This window comes from Lissotriton vulgaris, chromosome 11 (assembly GCF_964263255.1).
Source record: "Lissotriton vulgaris chromosome 11, aLisVul1.2, whole genome shotgun sequence".
NCBI lineage: Eukaryota > Metazoa > Chordata > Amphibia > Caudata > Salamandridae > Lissotriton > Lissotriton vulgaris.
The window spans coordinates 660,814,343-660,840,486 of record NC_141699.1 but is presented as its reverse complement, the minus strand read 5'-3'; the positions used below and the strand labels follow the sequence as shown (position 1 = coordinate 660,840,486).

At 43.0% G+C, this 26,144-nt stretch overlaps 1 protein-coding gene across 1 annotated transcript in view; it reads left to right on the top strand.

The window, feature by feature from the left end:
• Positions 1–26,144, top strand: part of SPHKAP (SPHK1 interactor, AKAP domain containing) — a 1,527,314-nt gene that overhangs the window by 1,311,361 nt on the left and 189,809 nt on the right. The window contains exon 8 of the mRNA XM_086943759.1: positions 7,681–7,860. Coding sequence (XP_086799885.1) covers positions 7,681–7,860 — 180 coding nt within the window. The remainder of the gene's footprint in view (positions 1–7,680; positions 7,861–26,144) is intronic.

Here is a 26,144-nt window from a genome sequence, read left to right as displayed (position 1 = left end):
CAAAGTAAGTCCAAGGGGGAATAAAAACATGTTTTTTAAACCAAGCAGCAAAAATCAAAACTTTTGAAGGGGACTTTGATGTGGTAGATCCAGTGTCAAATGAAAAATGTGATTGTTTAGCTACACAAGTCTCCAAATCAGGCATAGACAGGTGAGTTGGGTAAGTATATTCAGTATCATTAAGAGGATCACCAGCCGGTGGATTCAATAAAGGATTTGTAACTGTATTCATCTCAATGGCAACATCAGGCCTGGTGGTAGGATCTGGGGCCAAAACAGAGTTTCACAGCATTGCTGGACAAGAGACTGCAGGTGTCATACTAAGAAGAATCAGCCACTCTGTGTAGTTTGACATTGTCAATGGAGATGTACCTGTTCCCCTTTCGTCCGGGAAGAGGATGTAAAATGACGGTTCTTGTACCCTGCACGCCAAGCACAGTAACTGGAGCTCGATAGGAGGGGCCGAATTCCTTCTTGTTCTCGAACTTCTCTCGGACCAGTTCTCCAACTCTGGGTAGCCAGCGACTACCGGAAACAGCAACGCAGCATCAGATGTGGAGGGCAAATGTTCCTTCGCAAGACTGTCTCTGGTCTTAGTAGGTTCTGGAAAACAGAATGTTCATCTACGTCAAAGGATGCGGCCGACGCAGCCTTGTCTAGACCCTCAAGTTGCAGAACAAACATATTGATGCCAAAGAGCATTTCGTATTGGGTCTGCCCACCTAGAGTCCTTCTATGGAGATTATTAAGTGCACGCTGAACGCTATTGAGGTGGAACAGCCAGTTTTGGCCTGTACCTTAGCTGTCAAGGATTGCTTTAAGTCACGGTTCATCCGCTCCACAACACTATTGCCCTCAGGCCGATATGGAGACGAAAATTTGACTTGGACCCCCAATGAACGCATGGCATCCTTGTATGTCTTAGAGGCAAACGCTGGACCCTGGTCCGAATGGAATGTACCACATGCACAAATTCCCCAAAGACATGCAAATCCCCTACGACAGTTCTGGAATCAGCACTGCGTTGTGGCCACACCCACACAAAGCGCGTGCAAGAATCAACTGCAACTAAGATGTACTTATACACAGTATCAGAGGAGAAAGGACCACATTGGTCTAAATAAACACACACAAGTGGTTTATTAGATATGTACAACTGTGTCTGGGGCGGTTGTGCAGCAGTAGAAGGTTTAATCTGCTGGCAAGTGTCACAATGAAGGACATAATCACTGGTCTGTTTGTACAAACCGAGCCACCAGTAACGCTGTTGTAGGAGAGATACAGTGGCTGACACGTCGGCAGGCGCTGAGGTCATACCCTCGTGAGTCTGTCTGCAGTCCGTGTTGGGAATCAACCTGTCTCCAACGTCGTTAATTCTCACATAAGGTACTTTATCAAGACTTAAATAATAAGAGTATTTAGAAGAAAAACCTTTTAGGTAATTACTTCCCTTCTATGTTGCGGCAATAGCTGCCAAGATGTCATCATCAATCTTACTTTTGGAACGTGTAACTGCTGCTACTGAATATGTTGCAACTGCTGTCTTGGAGGCTTCATCGGCAATAGTCTTGCCAACAGCGTGAACTCCTGCACGCTGGTGACCCAGAGTATGAATTACAAAGACGAGTGGGAGCCTCTCTGTAAGCTCAGCCACACGAACCCAGATCATTTTATATTTTATTGTGCGACCTTTGGAGTAACAATAGTCATTTTGAGTCCAAAAGGATAAATTGTCATTGTATGATTGAACACAGTAGTAAGAGTCACTTACGATAAGAGTAGTCACACCGGGATTTGCGTACTCAAATGCAAGCATCAGAGCATGAAGCTCTGTCAATTGGGCGGTACAGTCCCCTAATGTCTGTGTATGCACAACATCGGACTTGAATTCACCATCCACCATAGTACCAACCACTATTGTGCAGGCCAAAACATATCTGTGGTTTGAACCGGTAGCAGCTTGTGCACTACCATCAGTTCAAATGATATAATGAAAATCCTCAAGTGGGCGCATGGTCAGAGGAGCAGGATGAACAAATTCATACTGCGAAAAAACTCGAGAGTCTGCAGAGAATCAAAAATGAACGTGACATCCGGAGATGTCAAGGACGTGGCCCAATGTATCCACCGTGGGTGCAAAGCCTTTGAATTTGGTACACTGGCTTTCGTCACTGCCTCTAAGGCAGGATACGGAGTAACATTCGAAATGCGTTTTCCCTGCGACAGTGCACGTTCCTTAAGAATCGCCATTTGCACCACTGTCAAAACTTTCCACAGTGTAAAACCGCAACTCAGCCGAAGTATACAAGTGTGACTTATAAGCTATAGGGACAGTGTCACCCTCATTAAAAGTGAGGTACGTGAAACCCACTGTTCCTGGCACAATTCTTATCACCAGGTTGGCGTGGTTGCCACGAGTCAGCAAGAATTTAGGTTCTAGAAGATCAGCCTGCAAAGATTGCAAGATGGCTGAATGTGCAGGCAGCCAGCACAATTTGGAGAAAGTTGGTTGTATCAAGGCGTAAAGATGCTTGATACGCTGGGCATAATCTGGAAAATATGTACGCCCGAAATTCAAAAAGCCCAATAAAGATTGTACTTTTTACAGTGTTTTAGGAGTAGGAAGCTGTACGCATTTCTCCAGGAAGAGAGGTGCCAAACCTCAACCTTCATTGTTGAGCTCATAGCCCAGGAACAACACTGTGTACTCTGCAATGTGAGATTTAGCAAAGTTGAATTTATAGCCAAAATCCGCAAAAAGTCAAATAATGCAGTCTACATGACACAGATGCGGCCATAATTCGTCGTCTGTGAGATAAATGTCATCCACATATGAACATGCATCTGGGTCGACTCACTCTAAAAGAGAGACTATGCGGGCGGCAAAGATGCCTGGACTGTTTTTATAGCCCGTAGCCAAACGACGAAATTGGCGCTGTTTGCCACCACTGGTAAAAGCTGTCCGTTGACTACTAATAGGGGACAGATTATAAGCAAAACAACCATTGGATATGCCAAAGTGTGGTTATGAACCGTTTCCGCACGAGACTATCCACAAGAGCAGAACTGTCAGTATTTGGTACCGCACACGTACGACAATGGGAGTTTAAGTGGCGGTATTCCAATACCAAATGTTACGAGCCATCAGGCTTAGTCACAGTAAAAAGAGGGTTATTTATCTGAGACACACACGTTTCAATTACACACTGATATTTCAATTGTTCAAGAATCTGTGCAACCATAGCTTTCGCTTCACGCCGCATGGAGTATTGGGGTTGAGGCTGTGGCATAGACCGTAAGGGAATCTCATATCTGGGGGAATATTTGTCCCAACAGTGAGTACGGTATAAATCCGGCGCAAGCGCCTTAGCCCAATCTTCTGCAAAATGATTGGCCTGCTCCTTCGGCACAGTGTGCGTGAAACTAGGGTGGATGACCTCCTCCCCTTGCGGAGCTGCTAAAACAAACGGTGGGGGCCATTCGACCTCTGCCAACAAAATGTCATAGGTAGTAGTCAGATTAGCCCCAAATATCCCTTTTACCGTACCTTGTATGTCACCTTCAATTATAAGGAGAATGTCATAAAGTCTTTCAGGGGGAGCTACACTAGTGTCAGCTGTCTCAACCACAACAAATGTGTCAGTCGCTGTCACCTTCCGTAAACACAGTGCCTCTCGTACTATGGTAATCTCCTACTCGCTGTCCAACAGCGTCAGGAGCCATGTCAGATTCCGAAGCTGCATTCTCACCATCTGTGCCATATCACGCTGTTACAGCAGCAACCTTCTTCTTTTGAAACTGAGGCCTTTGACGCAGTAACTCATCGTGCTTGCCTTTTCCGTCAGCCTTGCAAGGCTGCTCATGGATCTGTGGGGCACCTTGTCCTCTGCCGCCGCCTCCTCCACTGGTGGCTGAGACCGATGTTTCCGGCAAAGAGCGAGGAGAACGTTGTTCAGGTACCTGAAATCTATCAGGTGACTTAATCGTAGTGCGGTCGCGCAACTCATATGTACACTCAGTAGGGGGAGGTATTGCGAAGCAGGACGGGACCCCTGTTTCTGCTGCAGTTTCCCCTGCTTTTTTTTCTTACTCCAATTTTGTTTCGGAACTTTCTGGCGATCATCTTTATCAGAACTCGCAGACTGAGCCTGCTGCTATGCTTGTTTTTAGCAAAAGGCTTAACACCCAAACTAATTTGGCCAATGGTCTTATAAGCCTCCGTAATAATTTTCGGTAACTGACGGGGTTTCTCGGCCTCGGGAACAGCGCGCAAATCATTAGACACCAGGAAACTTAGCGCATCTCCCTTAACATTAGCAAGGACGAGATTGCGAACCATGTCAAATGCTCCCATGAGGTGCATTCCCAATTCAACAGGCGCCTCCGGCCCGTGTTCATCTTGAACGCATTTAATGACAGAGGGTAGGACAGCCATTGACGGTGTGCAGAGGCACCTAATATAGACTGCTGCAAAAATCACACCCCATGTGGTAGAGTCATTTACGTCCGGCACTAAGACTTTCTGCAAACTTATAGTCAGGATCCTGTGTTTTTCCACAGGAGTTGTATAGGAAAAACTGCCTCCAGTTGGTCGAATTTCTCGGCAAGCCTGCAAAGCATCTCATCCTTATCCTGGGGACTCCTGCCGCATTGCATTAACCATAACAGGACTAAGCTTCAGCCCATTCGGTCCAACTGGATGCGCCGCGCCTCCAGGGGCCCCAACCGGGAGGTTGCGGTAAATATAATGAACCAGACCCTTTATCACTGTCACTGCAGAGGTATAAAGGGGCCGGAATTCAACAGCTGTACATCGTGCCGCAGCAGGGTGTAGGGTAAAACCAGATAAAACAGGCCAAGAAGCACCTGGAATTGACAACGGTCCCATTCTAACCGATGTTAAAGTGTGGGGGAGGGTGCCATTAAACCAAACGCTGTGCTGCCAAGCAGAAATCAAAACTTCCTGTGCTCTATACGGAGCGAACTTCACAGGCACGGCAGTCCGAGTGTAAGAATGAAACACATTAGTATTAGCATCAACCGCAGGAAACGTAACCCATGAGTAAAACAACTCAAACGGGTGAGCTGCAACAGCAGATACAACAAAATCCACCGCCATGCCTTCCAAAGAGATGTTGAAATCATGCAAATGATTGCGCACAGCCAAGCGACTGTGAACTGGGATATCAACGGCAGCCATTAAGACACAGAAAGAGCTAAGTACAATGCAATAATATGAAGCACAACAGGGTAGTAATTCAATATAAACCATTTTAAAATATCAAGCTTGAATAGACCTATTTAAATATAGGTAAGTTTATCCATCACCACTGTCAACCCGAAACAATAGTGAGGGGGGTCGTGGACTGATATAAGCACTACTCGAGAGTCTCTCAATAAGACCACTACGTTAGGTGCGCCATGTTGCAAGGACCCTGCTCCTACAGAGAACTCGGCCAAGAGACCCAGGACATCAGTGAATTGTGGTGTACCAGAAACTCACCTCAGTACCTAGAAAACCCCAACCAGCTAGCATCAGTGTCACATTAGCTGTTCATCCTATAGCAAAGTAACCAATGATTAGACAACCTAGAACATGTGACTTAGGACCAACTCAGGAATGGTGGGAAGGGAGAACACTCTTTCGTTATGCTCTCATACCAGTTCACAACAGGAGTAAATAAGAGACACGGTAAGGTTAAAATATTTATTTTAACGACATGCTCTCAGGTGCAGTATTTTTGCCAACATAAGCAGACATATGATTAGAAATAATATTATCAGCATTGTTACAATTGCATAAAATACAAAGGGAGAAACCCTATTACAATGATGGTGCAAACAGGTTTTATAGTGCCTAGTTATAACACCCTCCTATCTAGGAACTATGCATTATAAACTAAAGAAGGTCTCTTCGGCTTGTATGGGGACCCTATTACCTCTCAGCTCAGCAAGAGTGAATCACATCAGGATCAGCAAAGCTCTCTGCCTCCCTGGAAACGGAAAATCTTCCAAGTGTGTGAAATCATGTCAGCTGTGCAATAATAAAGGTACCAGAATTTCAGTTGGCTCGCAGCTTCCATTTGTTGTGTCTTAAAAAGTGTTAGCCAATCGGTTTGAACAACAGCTACCATGTTATGATAACCTTGACGGCTTCAGCACTCACTGTGCAGACTAGGGTCACGATGTAAGTCTAGGGATGTCGAAAAAGAAGCCTTTCTCATGTGAAGACATTCGCGCAGCCTAACGTACAAAAACAGCTATATGCAGTGTCGTGCGTAAAAGCAGCAAAAGGCAAAATGGCGTTTAAACTTCTAATAAGCCATGCTAACATAACATGTGTGCAAACCAGGTCTAGGCCACACTTCACTAGCACATTGCAGCATTGTGATTAGCTTAGGAGAACCAATCACAACGCTGAATTGCAGTTTTGTGATTGGATTAGGAGAACACGATGCTTCCTTTTTCTGGACTTGCCAGGAAGAGAAAGAACGATGGAGTGACGGCGGCCGTGGAAAAAGGTAAGGGTTTTTTTTAATGCTTTTTTTCATCATGTAGGGGTCACTGATGCATTCACACAAGAAAATTAAGAAATGTTTTATTCAATCCCACATGCATTTTAGGTAGTTAGGTGTGCAGTAAAACATGTGCTTATTATAAATGTATGGTCTGTGGGACCATGCACTTTCCTTCAGATATATCTTACCATTAACGTTAGCAGTGTAACCACCCCCACCCTGCCCAAGTTTTCAAAATGGAAGATGAGGCCTTCATATATAGTCTAAATCATCTACCAAATATAGTCACATCATCTACCAAGTCATCTAAAAAATATATGCAAAACTTTTTGATTTACAAAGATTGTGCATTAAAAAATTGTAATATTATTTGGAGACTGTGGGAATGGTAGTGGTAATATCAAGTCTGAAGATGATGAGTCCAGATGTATTAAATATTAACACAACACCATGCAGCAAGACATCTCGCTGTGCTGCATGAAAAGGAGAGGGCAGGAATGCCCTGTATTTAACATTATATGGCACCTTCATGCTCTCTTCCTGTGCTAGTGCACAAACTGCTGCCTAGCACCAATGCAAGGGTGCGTGCATTGTTGGCAGGATTGTGTTTGGCAGGAAGGAACACCTTTGTGCATATAAACAATCCTCTGAGGCTTTTTCCTCCTTCTACGTGTGCGGCAAGCTGCAGAGAGCAGTATAGCTATGTAACTGACACTGCTGTGTACAGATGTTTAGCATTGTATTGATGTCATGCTTTATTCAATTGAGTACGAAAACTAAGACAAAGGAAAATTCAGGATCAATCTTGGCTTGATTCACATTTATTGCAAATACCCCTCTTTATTAGGATGGAAAAAACAATATTGCGTTCGCTGTTAATTTGTGTGAAAATACACAATTGCGGACTGTTGGGAATAAGATTATTGTGTTTTTCATTTATATAAAAATATGTTTTCAAGTTACTGTATTTCATTTTGGCACACAGTATGGATGAAACATTTTCCTATATGTACTGCATAATTGTATCAAACTTATAAGGAAAATTGAAAACAAATCCAAGTCATTTACTTTATGCGCCTTTTTTATCATTATGGTTTTAAATTTAGAATACTTATAAAGTATTTCGATTCGGGTATTAATCTATGGAATTTCATGCCAACAGCCTTAGAACTAGAAGCACACTAAACCCAGAAGCAGCTGCAGAGCTCAGAACAACTGAGGAGCTTCCCACCTATCCCTGCAGTAGCGATGAAAGCACAGGCAGCTGGTCACAGCTAGCAAATGACGAAGAGAATCCTGAGGACACAAGCAGCTATTTACAGCTCAGTGAGAGGTCCATAAGGTATCTACATCTCTTGTTGGTGAGACGTATAAGAGTGTATTGACTTTAGTAACAGACTATGCAAATCAATGCATTTAAGAGGGTTGACCAACAGTTTGTTCATCCCTTACTGTTTTACCAAATGTAGGTACCACCACCAACTTTCAATCTTGACATTTGTGTCTTTACCACAAAGAGATATTACTACCTGTTGCAGATGAAGGCATTTGTTCGATGCAAATGAGTCACTATATGCATGGAAGTCACACTGCCATTAATACCAGCTGAAACGGCAAACGTTATTTACTATAGCCTTATAGCCCGCCATAGCGGGCTATACCGGCTATTAAAGGCCCGCTGAATCGTTAAAGGTCCGAGCCGAAGGCGAGGGACTTTACCGAGACAGCAGGACTTTAATAGCCAGTATAGCCCTGCTACGAAGGGCTATAAGGCTATTGGAACATTCTGCCGCTAGAGGGCAGAATGTTCTAACAAATTAAACAATGGGTTCTCGAAGCTCGAGGGGATATAAATCCCCTCGAGCTTCGAAAAGCCTTTGTAGAACATTGGAATGTTGCTCTGCGGGCCTTTACCGGCCTGTAGAAGCAGGGAGCACTCCATTGTCTGCAATGGAGCTACCAATATTCCAATGTTCTAATATGTATTAAGCCCTTTTTAAAAGTCCGTAAAGTTTTATAGACTTCTGAAATGGTATTATGACGATTCTGAATCGCAATTTTGAAGGGGCGTTTTGTGAGCGTTCCTTCCAAATTGCTGTTTAATACTTGATGCATCAATGTTTTGCATTCAGAATTCTAATTTCAAATCAATGAAAATTTACAGACTCTCAAGTTGTGATGGAATCTAAAGGGAAGTGGTCCCATTTTGCGACCCCCGTGAGACTTGGTGTGAAACAGTGCTTAATGAGTAAATAAAAACGTGCTGGTGCCCAAAAATCTCTTCTCTGAAATATGCTGCTGCTGCAATTAAATGTGCAAGCACAGAATACTGAGGCAGCGTATTCCTAAAGCCATCTCGGGCCTCTTTAATCCATTTGCAGCCATTCCCTACCACTCTAGATCACACTTGCAACTTTCTACTTTTTCCCTTTGTGACGCTTTTCAGTCTTTCACTTCCCCGTCTTTACCATATATGTGTTTTGCTCGCAGTAAATGCCCTGTAACAAAAACATCCCCCAGGGGCCCCAACCCGGCCCCCCACCCGTGCGGCGCACCGGGCGATTGCTTGGTGCCCGCTACGGCCAGTCCGGCCCTGGTTCTGGCCCCCAAAGGTAAGTGCTAGTGCCCCCACTGGCAACCACTGGCTCAAATTAAGAACTGGTGTAAAAGCTTCACAGACACTAGGCATTGGTCTCAGCAACTACTGCCAACTGTCAGTAATATTTTTGAAGAATGAATACTTGTTTTTTAAAACCAACCGTTTCTTTAAAAAAAATAGGGTTGCTTTAAAAAAAAGTTTTCTTTTTTTGAAACACAAACATAGGGATGATAGTCTACTGGCCCTGTGTTTGTGAATGATGTTAGTGAGTCACAATTTGCAAATTGCTAAATATTCGTTAGGCATGGCAGTCTGTGAGTCACTGTAAATCCGTTTTTTACAAACTGAACTATTAGTACATAGGTCCAGAAATTATTGGCTTGTCCCCCTCCTCAAGAACCTGGGTCTCAGGAATTATCTACACGCATATAGATTACTAAAAACAGACCTCTTGCCCCCGGTTGTGTTTGCGGTAGCTACATTTTTAACTGCAATGTGGCACACTCGAGCACAACATATAAGGCAGATTGACATTGGGGACAATAGAACTATTGAATGAATTGTATTTTGTAATATCTAGTAATTTTTGCAACTGCCCAAACTGTTATGTGCTTATTTTATGTCAATGTCAAGTTGATTTTAGTTGTTTGTATTGTGGTACATCTTTTATGATCTAAAATGATCGAAATAAAGATTATAAAGTAAAAAAGTAAGTACATAGGTCAGTTCGCAAAATAAGTTTCTGGTCACAAAGAGTGGAGTCACAAATTGTGACAGCTTTTTTCACCCATAAAGATTCAATGGGCAGATTTGTGAAAAAATCATGCAGTGCAGCACAGCAAGTCATCTTGCTGTGCTGCATTGCATGACAGGAAAAGGGCAGTAATGCAACGTGTTTAAAGCAATACGACAAATTCCTGCCTTTTCCCCTGGGCTTATGCCCTTGCACCATGATTAAATGGTGCCTGTTTTGCATGCAGGATTGTTTTTGTGCAGGAACAGACACCCTGCTGCACAAAAACAATCCTGAGAGGCATATTTCTCTATGTGTGCTTTAAAATACAGCACACATAGAAAGAGGAAGTAATGAGGCAAAATAAAGATATTTTTCCTCTTTACGCTTCTCTAGGTTCTGGTAAATCTGAGAATGCATCAAAATCCATGTGGTTCCCTGTTAACACCCATGCAATGCCTTCCTAGCACAGAGTAAAGTAACACAGCCATTTGTGCTGCATTAATTTAGTCCAGATTTATGGAGTCCCTTAGCTCCTTGCAAAGCAGCCTTCCCTAGCTTCGTAATTCTCATTTAGGACTTGTGTTGCTCTTGCACCAACAACTACGCTCGTAAATATGCGCCTACATGTAGCCCTTAATTCCCCAACCAATGCTGAAACTCTGCCATTATAATATCCTGAGCATAACTGAGGTTCATGACATTCCCTACGCAGGGTGAGTCATAATTCAAAATAGTGCACAACCAATAAAATATTGAACAAAGTGGAAGTAAAGGTATTTGTCAAATTCTATATAACATTATTCACGGAAGCTTTGGCTAGGTAGCGTGACAAGTCAGCATGTCCATTTTTTAACATTCTTGTCTCCAACTCAAAGCTTACTGTGTACAACACACATCCCTTACCTTCTAGTTAGACAATTAAAAAAAAATGCCATAGTGCAGCACTACATGAAATGCAAAAGCCTTTCATTGTGAGAATGTAAAGAAACTGGGCAATCCCTTAGTTATGAAACATTGCATGCTGATGATGTCTTGGGCCACGGTCGAGCTTATCGGCCACTAAACACAGCTTTATGTAGGGTAAAGTACTGTCTTTGCTGAAGAACTCTCTGCTGTACAATGCTCTACAAGCAAATAACAACCCCAGGGTACGCTGCATAAGAAGTGTAAATGGTACATGTTTCATGTGGAAATATCACACAATAGGGCAAATTTATGAAAAAGTGAAACAATGCAGCTCAGCAAGTCACCTTGCTGCACTGCACTGCATCACTGGTAAAGGGCAGGAATGTGCCGTATTTAAGTTTTATGGTGCTTTCCTGACTTTTCCTCTAGCACTGGCGCACAAGGGGGTGCTTAGCTCCAACGGAGGGACCCTTGCACCATGGTGCAAGGGTGCCTACATTGCATGCAGGATTGTTTTTGTGCAGGAAAGGACACCTTCCTTCACAAAACAATCCTGAGAGGCTTTTTCTTCTTTATTTGTGCTGAAGAATGCAGCACACTTAGAAAGAGGAAGTAACAAGGAGAATTAAGGATATTTCCCCGTGTTATGTTTCTGCTGGGGAGGCATATCTTTGGCTCATTCCCAGGTTTGCAAGGTCTTGTGATTCTGGAAATGCATAAAAAACCCTGGGAGTTGCATGACAACACTCACGCAACACCCATGGAACACCTTCCAAAGGCAGAGTGATGCAATGCAACAATTTGTGCTGAGTTGTGTTAGTCCATATTTTTGGAGCTACTGAAAGCCACGCAAAGTTGATTTGCGGGGCTTCAAATATCTGACTTAGAAGTTTGTGTCACGCATTTACCACGTCGTGTGTTGCAAATGTGACACAACAATCTCATAAATATTCCCCGAAATTCTTAGAGTCCATTTTGTGTGCCTATTTTTATTTGGCTCTAAAATGTCACAAAAGTCCAAATCCAAGTGTGATTTAGGGGGTACCTATGCTGTTTACTCCCTGTTAAACCACTTTTATATCAATTATAAAGGGTTTGACACTATGCAACACAGTAGCATTCAGCATTGAGCTCACAAAAATTGCCTTTGCAAGTGAATGTTGCTCAGTACAATTGTTTTTGCCACTTTGGATTATATAGCGTTAATTTGCATCACACAACCACTCACGTTAAACTTTCATAAATCTTGATATCAGTCTAGGCAGCATGACATACTGAGTGTCAAGGTTTACATAGCAAGAAGTGACCATAACAGGAAGGGAAGTAGTAGAATGGGGTTTTAGTCATTGAATGTACTAAAGTTGACTTTTAAAATATTGACATTAAAGTCAATTTGAAATTGTTAGGTGAAGGAAAATGCCCCTTTTATGCATGTCACTCTCACTTTTTGCCTGGTAAATATTGTGATTTTTACTGTAAGTGCACTCGTTTACTGTTAAACAGGTCCCCAGTGCCAGAGCTCTTTACCAAAACAGTACAATTGCTCCCTCAATTGGCAAAATCTTTAGCACCCACTGTAAGTTCCTTGTAAATGGTACCCTGGTACATAAGGACTGGGGTACTAAAGAAGGCTCCTAAGGGCTGCAGCATGAATTGTGCCAACCTAAGGAACCCTCACCAAGCACGTGCAAGACTGCCATTGGAGACTACGTGTCTTGTTGCAGACAAAAGTGAAAACACAACAAATCACACATCCCAGTGTGTCATGACCCCACCACTGCCATATGTGTAAGTCACCCCTACAGCAGGCCTAACAGCCCTAAGGCAGGGTGCTGAATATTACATGTGAGGGCACACCTGAATGAGCATATATGCCCCTGTGCTTGTCAGTCCTATTACGGCCAATGCAAGTGGGCAGGGAAGACATTTTAAAACATGTGCTGGACACTGGTGATAACGAGTTCCCCAGCTTCATGATGGTGTCACTGAAAATAGGAATGCTTCGTATCAAACATAAAGTATAGGCAAACCTACACTGATGCCAGCATTGCATTTACCAAAACATGCATCCACATGGGACAGCAGAGGTGCTCCCTGAAAACCAACCAGAATCTGGTGTGCTTGCTGACTTGTTTCTTCCTGCCATCCTTGATGCCTCTCTGTCCTCCTAAGTTGAGAGCCTTTGGTCTCAGGAGACCCAGAACAAAAACCTGTCCAGGAAGAGGGCGCACACCCCATTTCACAGTATGACCTGCTGATTAGCCTCCTTGGTCTGGTGAGCTAAAAATAAGAGGCTGAATTTGGAATCGAAATTTGGCTCCTCTCGAAGGAGAGCAAGGCAACCCCCATCCATATCCCCTTTGGCACCTGGATAGCTTGTCAGGTAGGCGTGCCACCTCTGGACTAGTACCAGCCCTAAGAGGGGCTACTGTGAGGTGGACATGATTTTTCAGAAGTAGACATTTTTGTGATACTTAGGAATTCTGGAAAAGGGTTATCCCCACTTACCACAGTAAGTGGTCATATGGGGCGTAGTGAACCCAAGGGTGAGTAGCCCATTGAGTACAAACCTACACGCCTCTAATACCCCTATATTTAGTATTCAGTGGAGTCCTTGGTATCAGGGAGGCAGATCCTGATGACCAACGAAGGACACGAAGAGTCGCAGAAGAATGAAGAGAGCACCTAACTTGTCCCAGCCCAGCTGACCTGTCTGCAGTTATCCATCTACTCTGTGCCAAAGATAACTCGGTCTGCAGCTGTGTTCCTCCAGAACTGGGAAGACTACCTACCTTCAATAAAGACCAAGACTTCCCGTAAACAGCAGACCTGTTCTGAAGAAACTCCGAAGAAACTAAGGCATCCAGAACTGTCAAAACCTGACACCTGAAGCAGCCACTGCACCTGTCGCCTCAGGCTCAAGTTAAAGTGGGCAAACTGTGGCAGCAAGGCCCACCAGCCCTCCAGAACTCGAGTCCATCATGGTTTTACCCCTTGTGGTTTCCCTACAGTCGCCTTCAGCTTCTGCACACAGGCCCACTCGACCGCGATGGCTCCCACAAACAAAACCTGATACCTAAAACACCTCTGCATCCATCACCCCCAGACTGTGCAGAAGAGGACCCCAGGTGTCCCTTCTTCCTGGAGCATCGTAAGCCTTGAACCCCCCTGTTGGTTCTCCCTGACTGGTCCTCCAGTCAGACCCTGCAGCCTCTTTTTGCAGTGACCGATCTCCATTGAACTGCATTGGGCTCCGGAAGCTGATTTGCACCCTGCACGCAGCTACCCTCGTGCCACTGATGGTATACTGATGGTGCTGCCTTGAACCTTGCCCACCATTCACCGTAACTGCTGGCTATTGGACTGTAAGTCAATGCACTGTACATGTTTGCAGAACTTGCTCTACCTTCCATAAGATAACATTGTAGAACTCAGAAATTGCACTGTGTTCACTTTATAAAGTGAAAAGAATTTATATTTAAAAATGTACTTACCTGAACAATTTTCCTCTGATGCTTAAACACATAAAACGGTAATTGCTATGCTTATAAATGGGAGTGGATCTCCTTCTTGAGTCATGTTGTCCTTTATTGGTCATCGTGTGTATTTGAAAATGTCTTGCACTCCTCTATGTTAAGCCTAAGGCTGTTCAACCATACTACCACTTATTAGAGAACTTTGGGATTGCAAAGCATGCCGTGTCCACTCAGAAGGGAAGCCCTGAACTCTTTTTTTTTTCTGAGTTTTATATAGCGCAAACTTGACCTGAAGGTATCGGGTATCAGAGCGCTTTACATGAACACCAGTTACTTTACACAAGAACACATTCATTTTTGTTAGGCACAGGGAGATTAAGTGATTTGCCCAGAATCACACAATGTTGAGTGTCATTGCTGAGACTCGAACACAGTTCCTAAGATTTAAAATTGACTGCCCTAGCCATTAGACCACATCCTCTCCCCTCTCTTCTTTACACGATGTATCAGATTTTTGAAATTTCCCATAAAGAGCCAGCTTCCTACATTAGATAATAATGTTGTATCCTTAATTATTACCGATGACTGTTACAAAAATTTTGAATTTTCAAAGTTAATTATTATAAGCACTATTTAACTGATCTAGCTGTATCCCACTAACCCCTTAGTACACCTTAAGCCTTAAACCCTTATTGCCCCTTCAGACCACCTTCTCCGAAACCTAAAAACCCTTTACTACCCCGTTATATGACCTTCCCTGAACCTTAAAAATCCTTACTATCCCTTAATGCTACCCTTCCATCAACCCTAACAATAACATACCAACCCTTAATGCTACCCTTCTATGCACCCTAGAAAAAGAACTTTACCCCCCCAACTTGATTGTAGTTTTCCCCCAATATTTTTACTGTAAACAATTTAAACAGCATTACAATGAGGACCCTTCAAGGGTTAGGGTCAGTGTACCATGCTGCTAGTGTGTTATGGCATATGTCAGGGTACTGTGAGGGTGAGCAGTGCAAGAAATTAGTAGATTCTACACACTAATAATGACGGAGGGGATTAGAAGAGGAACTCAATTTTTAATTTGTACACATGCTTGTTCAGGGCCCCATCATTCCCAAAGATCCTAATTTCGCCATAGACATGGAATCTGATAAATAAAATTGACAATTAGACAGTTCTGAAAACTCCTGAAACCTCATTATGGAAATGCACCAAGGTCTTTTATTTTTTGCCTCAGGTGTAGCTGCCTTATGAATTTATAAGGCACACGTTTGCCAATAGGAACTACTGTCAGTGTTGCTGTTAAACCTCGCATCCTTGGCATGGGTTTCCCCTAATGTTTAACCTTCAGACGTCCTGTTTTTGCTGACTTTATTTTTGTTGGCCATAGGACTATGCCACTGCCAACTAGTCCTAAAGTGCATTTGCTCCTTCCCTAAAACATGGTAACCTAATTGGCATCTCAAATTTACTTGTAAGTCCTCAGTGAAGTGGAGCTACTTGTGCCCAGGCCCTGTCAATTAAATGCTACTAGTGGGCCTGCAGCACTGATTGTGCCACCCACTTAAGTAGCACTTTAAACATGTCTCAGGCCAGATTACGCAGTTATGCTACCCTTCACCAAACCCTTAACACCTATTACTATCCCTCAACACTATCCTTCATTGTACCTAAAAACCCTTATTTCCCCATATTGCTACCCTTCTGTGAACCATAAAAAACCCTTACTACCCATGAACACTACCCTTTCCTAAAACCTCGAGCAATCCATTTAAGGTACTTGCCCCTGAGCCCTAAACAAACTCTAGCTACGGCTTAACTCTACCAGTCATTAAATGCCACTAACCCCTTGCACCCGTTAAAATTACACTTCCTTTAATCATAAACCCCTTACTAGTCCGATGCCCGCTTTCTCACCTCACTCAAAATGTTCCTACTTCAAAAAGATGATGCTACCTTGCACCTGCTACTAGTAAACTTACATTTGACCTATCACAACACTTATCGGGTTTTTTGTAGCCACAACTTTTTTCATTCTATTTCTTCAGTAGCCAACATTTTGGCCACAACTTGTTTGTAGTTTTTCCCACAATATTTTTACTGTAAACAATTTAAACAGCATTACAATGAGGACCCATCAAGGGTTAGGGTCAGTGTACCATGCTGCAAGTGTGTTATGGCATATGTCAGGGTACCGTGAGGGTGAGCAGTGCAAGAAATTAGTAACAGAGGGGATTAGAAGAGGAACTCAATTTTTAATTCCCATCCCACCCACTTAAGTAGCACTTTATACATGTCTCAGGCCTGCCACTGCTGCCTGTGTGTGCAGTTTTAAACGGCAATTTCTACCTATTCCTTCCTGTTTAATATACATGTCACCCCTAAGGTAGGCTCTACACAGCCCCATGGGCAGGGCGCAGTATAGCTAAAAAGTTGGACATGTACTTTATACGTTTTACATGTCCTGGTAGTGAAAAACTCTTATATTAACTTCTCACTACTGCAAGGCCAACCTCTCCCATAGGATAACATTGGGATTACCTTATTACATTTTATGTATGTAATTTCCAAAATGGGAACTTGCAACTCCATCATGTTTGTTGTCTCTGGAATCACAATTTAAAATCCTAACTTATGGTGAAATTGGATTTTAAATTACAATTCTGAAAATGTAGCTTTTAGGAAGTGGACATTTTCTTGCCTTAGCCATTTGGTGCCTGAAGCCTGTCTCTTGGTCACATGACTGGGTATGGGTGACAGTTAAGCTTTGTGTATCCCTCCTAGAAAGTCACGTAGTCATGGGGATTCTAATTATGACTAGATGTGCCAGCAATGGCTGGATGGGAGGGGCAGTGGACCCAGCCCCACTTACACTAGATTAGGCTGTGACCTGTCTCCATAAAAAGGGTTGCATACCCCCTGTAGTTAGTCTGGAGGCAGGGCCAAGAAGGCAGGGCACCTGCATGCCTCTAGAAGAGATATCTTCAAACTTTTTGATTCTGAGACCCCCTTGTCAAACGTTTTAGACGTAGGGGCCTCCTTCTGACAAACATTTCTAGGACCTGGTACTCCTCATCATCGACAACTATCGACAACCATAAACGCCCCCAATTACCACAGCAAATCATTTTTACCTTGGGGAAATAATATTAAACAGTGTTTAGCAAACCAAAGGTTAGTGAGCATGGGGTGTAAGCAAAGGTGTAGATAAAAATGAAGGTCCTCCTTTATAAGGAATTGGCGTAGGGCATCGCCTCAAGTCTTCTTGCTGCGCTACCCTATGCCAATATGAAAGGGCAGGAATGCACCGTATTTATGAAATACGGTGCATTCTTGTCCTTTTCCCTTGCGTTGGTGCACAAATTGCTCCCTAGCACCAACATAGGCAGGATTTTTTTCATACAGAAGGGGCACCTTCAGGGCTTAATTTGTGCCGGTGCTTTCTGGTGCTTAGCACTGGCACTTTTATTTTAGGGCCGGGTCTAGACAGGCAATCTGCTCACTAGTGCACATGGTCTCCCCGGTGAAGAGCTGAAAGCCCCGCATGGTAAATACATATCTGGCTTTCAGTGTTGCCATCATTTGTACGTAGAATATGTCAATTTGAATGAAGTTACCACCCGATTAAATGGAGGCACACAGAGGGCACACACACACCTCGAGAAACTGCCTGGGCGAGGTCCTTGTCTCAGTCTAACTAACGGCAATCATAGCGCTAGTGCGCTAGCAATGAGTGCTTGAAATGGATTATTAGCCCGGCCTCCTCCCTCCATGGATAAATGTCAAGTGTTTACACCTGTGACCCAAGTCGGACCAATTTCACCTTGGATTTTCTTTAACATCCTATTGCATTCTGGGATCTGTAATCTTGGTTTACTTAAATTATACCCATTGTACTAAAACTAGATTACACAGTTTACTCAACAAAAGCACATGACTAGATTAGCGTTTCCCTAATGATGAAAAGCCAAGTAAATATGTAAATGTGAGAGGTCTCTCTCAGCGATGAGCGAGGAAGAAACTACTCAATACCATCCCTTTAGATGGATTTTTTAGCAACACCAGTAAAGTACCTTGGTTTCCATGGGTGATGTGGGGGTGATTTATTCCTGAGATGAATGAATTATGAATGAATTACACACTTGGTATAGCGCATGGCTACCCTAAGGCATCCCAGCGCTTTGACCGAGGGCAAATCGCCACCACTCATCGGAAAAGGAAGGTCTTGAGTTGTTTCCGAAACACAAGGTGGTTTGGTTGAAGTCTGATGCTCTCAGGTAGATTGTTCCAGAATTTAGCAGTTTGCAGGGAGAACAACCGTCCCCCATTCGGGATCTTTCGAACCTTGGGACTGTCAAAAGATTAAGTTCACTCGACCTGAGGGCTCTAGAGGGTTGATATGGGCAAAAGAGTGGGCACAAAATAGCAGGACCGTTATTTGTGATAGATTTGTGGACCAGGCTCATGGCCTTGAATCCTATCCTCTCCTGAATCAGGAGCCAGTGTAGAGCACACAGAGCAGGCTTAACCGAGCTGTGTCTAGGTACTTTGACTAATAGTCAGGCAGCGCAGTTCTGAACTGACTGCAGAATTTTGATAGTGCCCATCGGAGCTCCAAGATAGAGTGCGTTAGAATAGTCCAGTCGAGAGAGGATCAAGGACTGGACCAGGAGCCGTCTGGTATCCGGTGGGAGAAGGTTCAAAACCTTCCTTAGTACCTTGATCAGGCCAAAACATGTTGCGGCAACCTGAACCTTCCTTGCCTGCACTTGAAATTCAAGAGAGGGGTCAAGCCAGACTCCCAGACTCTTGATTTGTTAAAGCAAACCATCACTTGATCTGGCCATCAACTTTTGCTCTATACAAAATCAGAGCGCACGACGTCATGAGCATCATTGTGTTTTTTTAACCAGCATTCCACTGGGTCAGAGAGGGCATCAATATTCTTTACAAAAATGTTATTGGAAAAACAATAAATAACTTTCCGCTTCCATTCTTGTGTATCCGCCCCTTCTTTACCTTGCCTGTCCATCCACTCGTGTCTATATGTCTTTTTTTACCAGCTCATCTTTCCCCATGTTCCATTTTTCTCAACAGATGTACTCTATTTCCCTCTTTTTAGATCCTCTTTCTCTCATATGTCTCTATCTTTTGCTTCCACCCTTCATAGCACTCGCTCTATCTTCATTACCCCGAATACTTTATTTCTTTGTGTCTGTCTCTCTCTTTCAGACTCTGTCTTCACTCTCTCTTGTTCTGTCAGGGAGGCTCCTTATAAAGCCAGCTCTGTTCTGCAGAGAGTCTTCCCTGATTACTGTGACTAATTCTTAAACAAGTTGTTTTAAATACTGTTTAAATTTCTAATATGGGTGATATGTGAGAGTGTATTATGGACATTTTTCAGAGACATGCTGTATTTATTGGCCATGAAAAAGTTTCTTTTAGACCAAAACAGCACCTCTCAAATGAGAAATGAAAGGGCATCATTGAGATTATCTGCAGCAATATTAGTGCGCTGCTGCAGTGTTAAATATTGAAATACAAGTCATTATCCCTGAATAGTAGATGTGAACACATTTAAAATGTGGGTGAGTTTTCCTTGGTCACATAAAATGCATATGCCTAATGCCTGAAGTATGCACAAAATATGTGTGTGCCAAAGGTTTGAAGCACCGGGCTAATATCAGCTGGCCATATGATATGAATATGCCGAGGCTTGCAGAAGTGGGCAAATATCAGCTACCCATATGATGTACATATGCATAGGCTTTCACAATTTGCTATATATAATAGGCCAACCATACAGAAGCCTGCACAGGTGGACATTTCTGACTTGGGTATGTGAGGTTTGCAGACCTCCATTATATGCACTGTAGAGCTTAAGTTATCTGCATATCTGAAAAGTGTAATTTTCAGATACTTTACTGTAGCATTACATACTGTGCATATACAAAGGGTCTGAATTGCTTACTATAGGCATACCTGTGACATTACATTTTACATTAGCCTATAATATACACACATTTTTTTGATATATTCATATATTCAGAGGTTTTACATGTCCATATTGGGCATATTACAGCACTGAATGATGTGTATAAATCAGTAACAGGCAAGGCATATGCCAGAGAGGTGCAAACTGTGTATCTAGCATAGTCCAATATGTTCTTCATGTGATAGATGCCCTTATAGTGGGGTTAGTTCCTCTCAGCTCTATAATATCATATATTCTTTGGTAACAAGATGTACATATATATCAGTGGAATGCGACTTTCCTAAATTCTCAGAGCAAAATAATTAGAAGTGTGTAAAGTGTGGTACTCTCTTCTACTATTAGGCTGGTTGGGGGCAGTTTAGGGTGTTATTTGAAAATCAAGCCTGGGGAGACACAAAAAACAACAGAGGTAGATAGTAATTCCAGCATTACTTTAGAGTCAGGCCTTTCATGGTCAGTAAAAGTTCATTATCTTTGGTTCCAAAAGTTATGACAACCAGTCTTTTATATGGGTTTGCCTGGATTTTATTAACAATGTGTTTTGCTGAAATTAAGATTGGGTATTACATCTGGCTTTCAGTGCCAGTAGAGGATGCGGGTGGAGCCAATAGAGTAAGGGGTAGAGCCAGTGAAGGAAGTGGGTGGAGCTGTTGGAAGAGGGTGTGGCCTCCTGCAAAAATTTGAGCACCTGCACTTAATATTTTACAAATTAAGCCCTTCACAAAAACTATCCAGAAAGGCGTTTCCTCTTTCTATAGGAGCTGCAGAATGTAGCACACATGGAAAGAGGAAACAACAAGGAGAAATTAAAACATTTCACCTTTTTACGCCTCTACTGGAGAGGTGTCCATGTTTGGAGCTGCCCCAGGTTTACAATATTTGGTAAATATGGGGCAGCATCAAAATCCATGGGTGTTACGTGGGAACCGCACGCAAAGCCTCTGGAACACCTCCTTGACGCAGAGTAAGGCAATGCAGTGACTTTCACTGCTATGTCTTACTCCATATCTATGAGGCTGTGCAAAGCCATGTATGGTGACTTTGCACCACCTCAAAGGTATGGTTGAGAAGCTTGCACCACCAGAACGTCAATAAAAGTGATGCTCTGGTGATGTAAGCCTCTCATAAATAAGCCCATAATATTATGTGTTTTTTAGGTCTTTCACCAACAGGTATCTAAATAAAATAATGGGCAGCGTGAATGAAAAATAAATTTAAAAAGTTGTTCCTCAGTGGGAAATGCACTGTAGTACATCTAATGCACTGCAGAAGTCTGTGTGTAACCAGAGAGCCACAGAATTAAATCTTGATTGGTACAGTGGATAACAATGATGTGTATTTTTAGTGCTACATTGTCACAACCTGTGACAGAAAGCACTCTGATTATGTAAATCATACTTGCATTACAGATATTGTATGAAAGCTGGCTGCAAAACATGCAAATAGTTTTACTAAAAAAGGGTGCTTCTAAAATGTAGATTTTAGGAATACCAGAGTTTATGTAATGCAATTTTTTTTCAATAACGGTCCCTTCAGCACCTCTTTAGGGGTACTATGGCTGTGTAAAAGCAGTTAAAATTAAAAGCAGGCACTTCCCAGCCTGGTTGTTAACTCTTTGCACTTCACTCAAAAAAACAAATCTTTATCATCACATTTCATCAATTAAAGCCAGAACCGCTCAAGCATTCTTTACACTTGCAGATTAACTGATAAGGCATATTTGCATTGCCTTCAGGCAAGCAGCTGATAACGATCTAAATTAGCTGGCTGTCAGTTTCCAAAGGAAAGCAAAAGTTTTGGATCGCATGGACAAGTGAAACTGGAGAGTACACAACCCCCTTCCAAGGACTGCATGGCCCCCTTGGGGGTCACGCCCCATAGATCGAAGACCTCTGCTCTAGAAGCTTATCCCCCTAACTTCAGTGGCACAACTGGGAATAAATATGGGACCTCAGACACCAATAATTCAGTACACCTCTTGATCTGTGGATACTCTACAAGGAAGTGTAGTGTAGTTCCTATATCCCTGATAGGCTGTGAGCCTTGGAATAATATACACTATAGTTTTGACATAGGACTGGGGTCAGTATGTCTCTATCAAGTATATTAAACTTCATTGTGTGTGTGCCAGCTAACTCAGAGGTCACTAGAAACTTTCTCAAAATGAACAAGAAGGGATTAGTTTCTGACAACCGCATAAACATGACAACTTTGTTTCCCTTAGAGTCGGAATAATCTTAATGTCGTGGAAACAATAGAGAACCGTTTTACTCAGTCAACGTCCATGCTTCGTTTCTACAGAGAGTTGCACAGAAATAGGGAAACGGGCGTTTCAATAAAAAGGGTTTATTGAACAGTCTTATTTCTCATGCAAGAGATATGAACTGCTACAATCGTAAGACAGAATACGAAGTATAAAATGTACAGCGTTAGCAATAAGATGAAATAAAACTGTAATAGCATGTCTTGTAGCTATGACATATATTCATTAAAATACATACATAAATAACACAGGCTAAAAAAGCTCATCTGGTGCTTCTAAAATAATCCTACCCCAGTGTACCTAACCTAAATCTAATACGAGGGAAGACGTAGGTGCTGTTTTAGTCTGGTTTAGTTATGCCAAGAGTTGCCAAATGTTTCTCTAGGTTCTAATCGGCTAATCAGCGCCATACCTTAGAATTAGAAAGGTTGGTATCTCTTTCCCAGACTGGATCTCTAACACCCCGCAAGGGGAGTGAAAAACACTGGAGCTGGATTCTCGGTGAGGAGGATGACAGCGTCTGGTCAGTGCATCAGTTGGGGACTTGACTTCTTTCAGGACAAACTGTGGTGAGCCGCGTTGTGCAAGTAGGTAGCCGAACCGCACTGTGCCTTTCCATAGCACGTGAAGCTATATTAATATCTTGAAGGTGTCTAGGAATGCCAGTATTGACCTAAAAGTCGGGTATAAGAACATCATGAATGAACCCCTAAGGAATAGATGTTCATGCATAATAAATGAGTTTTTGGAGAAATCTATATCCAAGCAAGGGGAAGTCTTGAAGGCTTAAGAGTCTGGTTTTCCAAGAACTTGTTGTGACGTAGATGAATGGATGTAAGTAGCCAATCATGCCTGTATTTGGTTAGCATGGACAATGTCTAAATAAGGGCTGGATTTTTATGCCTAAATAAGGGCAATGTGAATTGTACCTATATAAGGGCTTGAATCCGGAAATTCATACGGAATCTAAATCAATACACAACAGAAGAAGCCCGCTGTGCTATTACAAGGACTGCCAATCTGCTGGATTGCTACTCTAAATGAATTGCTGCCCTCCTGTACTGGCCTGCTGCCCTCTTTCCTTGCTGAAAAGGAGTGGACCTGCATTTCTTGAACCTAGAACCCAGATTGACTCCATTGGCTAGTTGGCTGACCCCCTCATTGAAGCCTCGGGGACCAAAAAGGCCTCCAACAACCTTGAAACTGCATTTGGACTCTTCCATCTGTGAGTCTACCCTGTCAATCAGTGCCTGGATTCTTGGAAGTGGGCTTAAGGTGCTTTGCCAACCTCTTAAGTGCCAGTAGAACTGATACAACTCCTTTGCTGTGTGACAGAAACCTGAGCAGAACCAACTCATCTCTGTTGCTGCGTGGATTTGACCTTTAACAAAGACCCACATCACCACTGCAGCCCCCAATCCCTTTGGAACCGCCACTGCATAATGCATCCTCTGCGCAGACCCTCACATCTTTCCTCGCTGGCAAACTCAATGACGATGCCAGGTTCCGCATCGCAACCTCATAGCTCTTCGGAACTGATGCATCACCAGACTGCATGTTGCATCCTCGATGCCAGACTTCGCATTGCAAGCACCATAAAATAGATCCTCGATGATGACGCAGCCCCTCACATTGTACCTTCTCTTCATTTTGGGCTCAATGCATTGCTTCAGCTGCTTGAGACATTTTCGATTCAGATCCTCGCAACTCTCTGCAAACCAGGATGTAAGGTACTTTGTTCAGCAGGCCTAACTGGATCCCTGTAGCCGGCCCATGCTTTATCTCAGTCGGCCTGAACTTGTGACTTTTTCCCAGTCCTACACGACCAGATATCCACAGTTGGTACTTTTTGCCGCAATTTTCACTAAAATATTTAAAATTGAATACCGGTTTTACTATTTGGATGTTTGTCATTTTGGTCTTGTTTTGTTTATTAAAATAAGTTCTGTTTTTCTGACTTAGTGTGGGACCCTTCTGATGTGGTGTTTTTACTTTATTACTGTTTGTAGTTTTGAGCAAATACTTTACAGATTGCCTCTAAATAAAGCCTTACTTCTCTGTGACAAACTTCCAGGGGGCTAAGCATAGATTAATTTAGGGTTTCCTTGTGCCTTATCCTGACAAGGATTGTGGTTGCTGCTTGACCACGGCTCACATCCACATCAACCGGTAACCTAACTTCTCACATTTTCTCTAAGCAACATGATATACTATTACAATCAAACAATGTCTCATAGCTCATATGATGTACCATCCTCTGTCTTAATCAAGTTACCAGAAGATGTCAAGCAGTAAAAAGAAAATATTCATTTTATGTCTACAGCAAAGAAGATAAGCAAAAGTAGTTTTGCAAAGCAGTTGACTTCCAGTGACCAACCTTCTTTAGCAAAAAGCAATTGGTGATGTACCTGCCTCAAATCTGTATGGCCTCGAGGTAAAGAGCTATTGGCCAATCATTAGAGCAATTTATAACAAAAAATTCCAGACAACCTTCCCACGCTAATTGGTTGCAACTATGCTGCACACAAAATATAAGGAATTGCTCTGAAAGGAACTACAAAATGTATCTCATTAATGTTAATTGCTTCTGTCAACAAAGATTTTGCCCATCCTCAAAGCACCAAAGAATGCCTCAAAGTATGTTGGAGTATGCAGGAGACTAACATGGGGAATAGCATACCTCATAAGCACTCATTTTCAAGGGGCAGCTGCCACCTAGTTGCTGGATACAACTGAGATATGCCCAGATGGTCTGTTCATATGTGTGGATTGTTATGACAGACACAACAATTACTATTAGGTTTATGACCATGGCTCACTAATATTTCGGGACTTTCTGTGAAAAGCAACTTGACTGCGTCTTTATTTCAAGCACCATATCACTGCTGTAACGTCCACCTGCTTCAGTCTTTTTGAAAATGTGTCAACTTGTGTTGTTTCTGCCTCGAGCTGCAAAAAAAGTGATCCATGCTTTAATCACTTAAAGACTTGACTATGTGCACTTATTATACTTGTGTCTACCAAAGAAGTTAACTAGGAAGCTTCAAGTGGTCCAAACTCAATATCTAGGTTAATTCTGAAGCTTCCTAGACACTATAATATTGCTTCTAAAGTAAGGGATCTTCAAGATTACCTCTCATGGACAGAATTAAATTTAAAACCCTGTATGCATAGACATAGAGCTGTTTACAACACCAGTTCTTATAGTCTGTCGATATGCTTAATTTTTAGTCTATGGCCTGATATTTAAGATCTTTAACAATCACCCACACAAATGTAAATCTATAAGAGGGGACACGCAATTAATTGGCCAGGAATAGGGACGGACTGCTGTTGTTCCTCAGCGCTTTTACCAGGAACCTGCTCATCGTTGCTGCTAGCGGAACCCGCTTCGCGGGTCCCGCGTCGCCCTAGGTCCGGGGCTGAAGACCACCTTGCTGCGGATCGGGACAGAGGGCTGCGAGCGACGGGGTGTGGACTCCGTTTCCCAGGAGCCCAAGGGAAACCCCGAGCCCGTGTCACCTGGGCTGCTCTCCCTCATCGTCCCGCCCCCTGCCGCGGGTTGGGATAAAGTGCCCCGCGAGGTCTTAGAACGCGGGACACGCAATTAATTGGCCAGGAACAGGGACGGACTGCTGTTGTTCC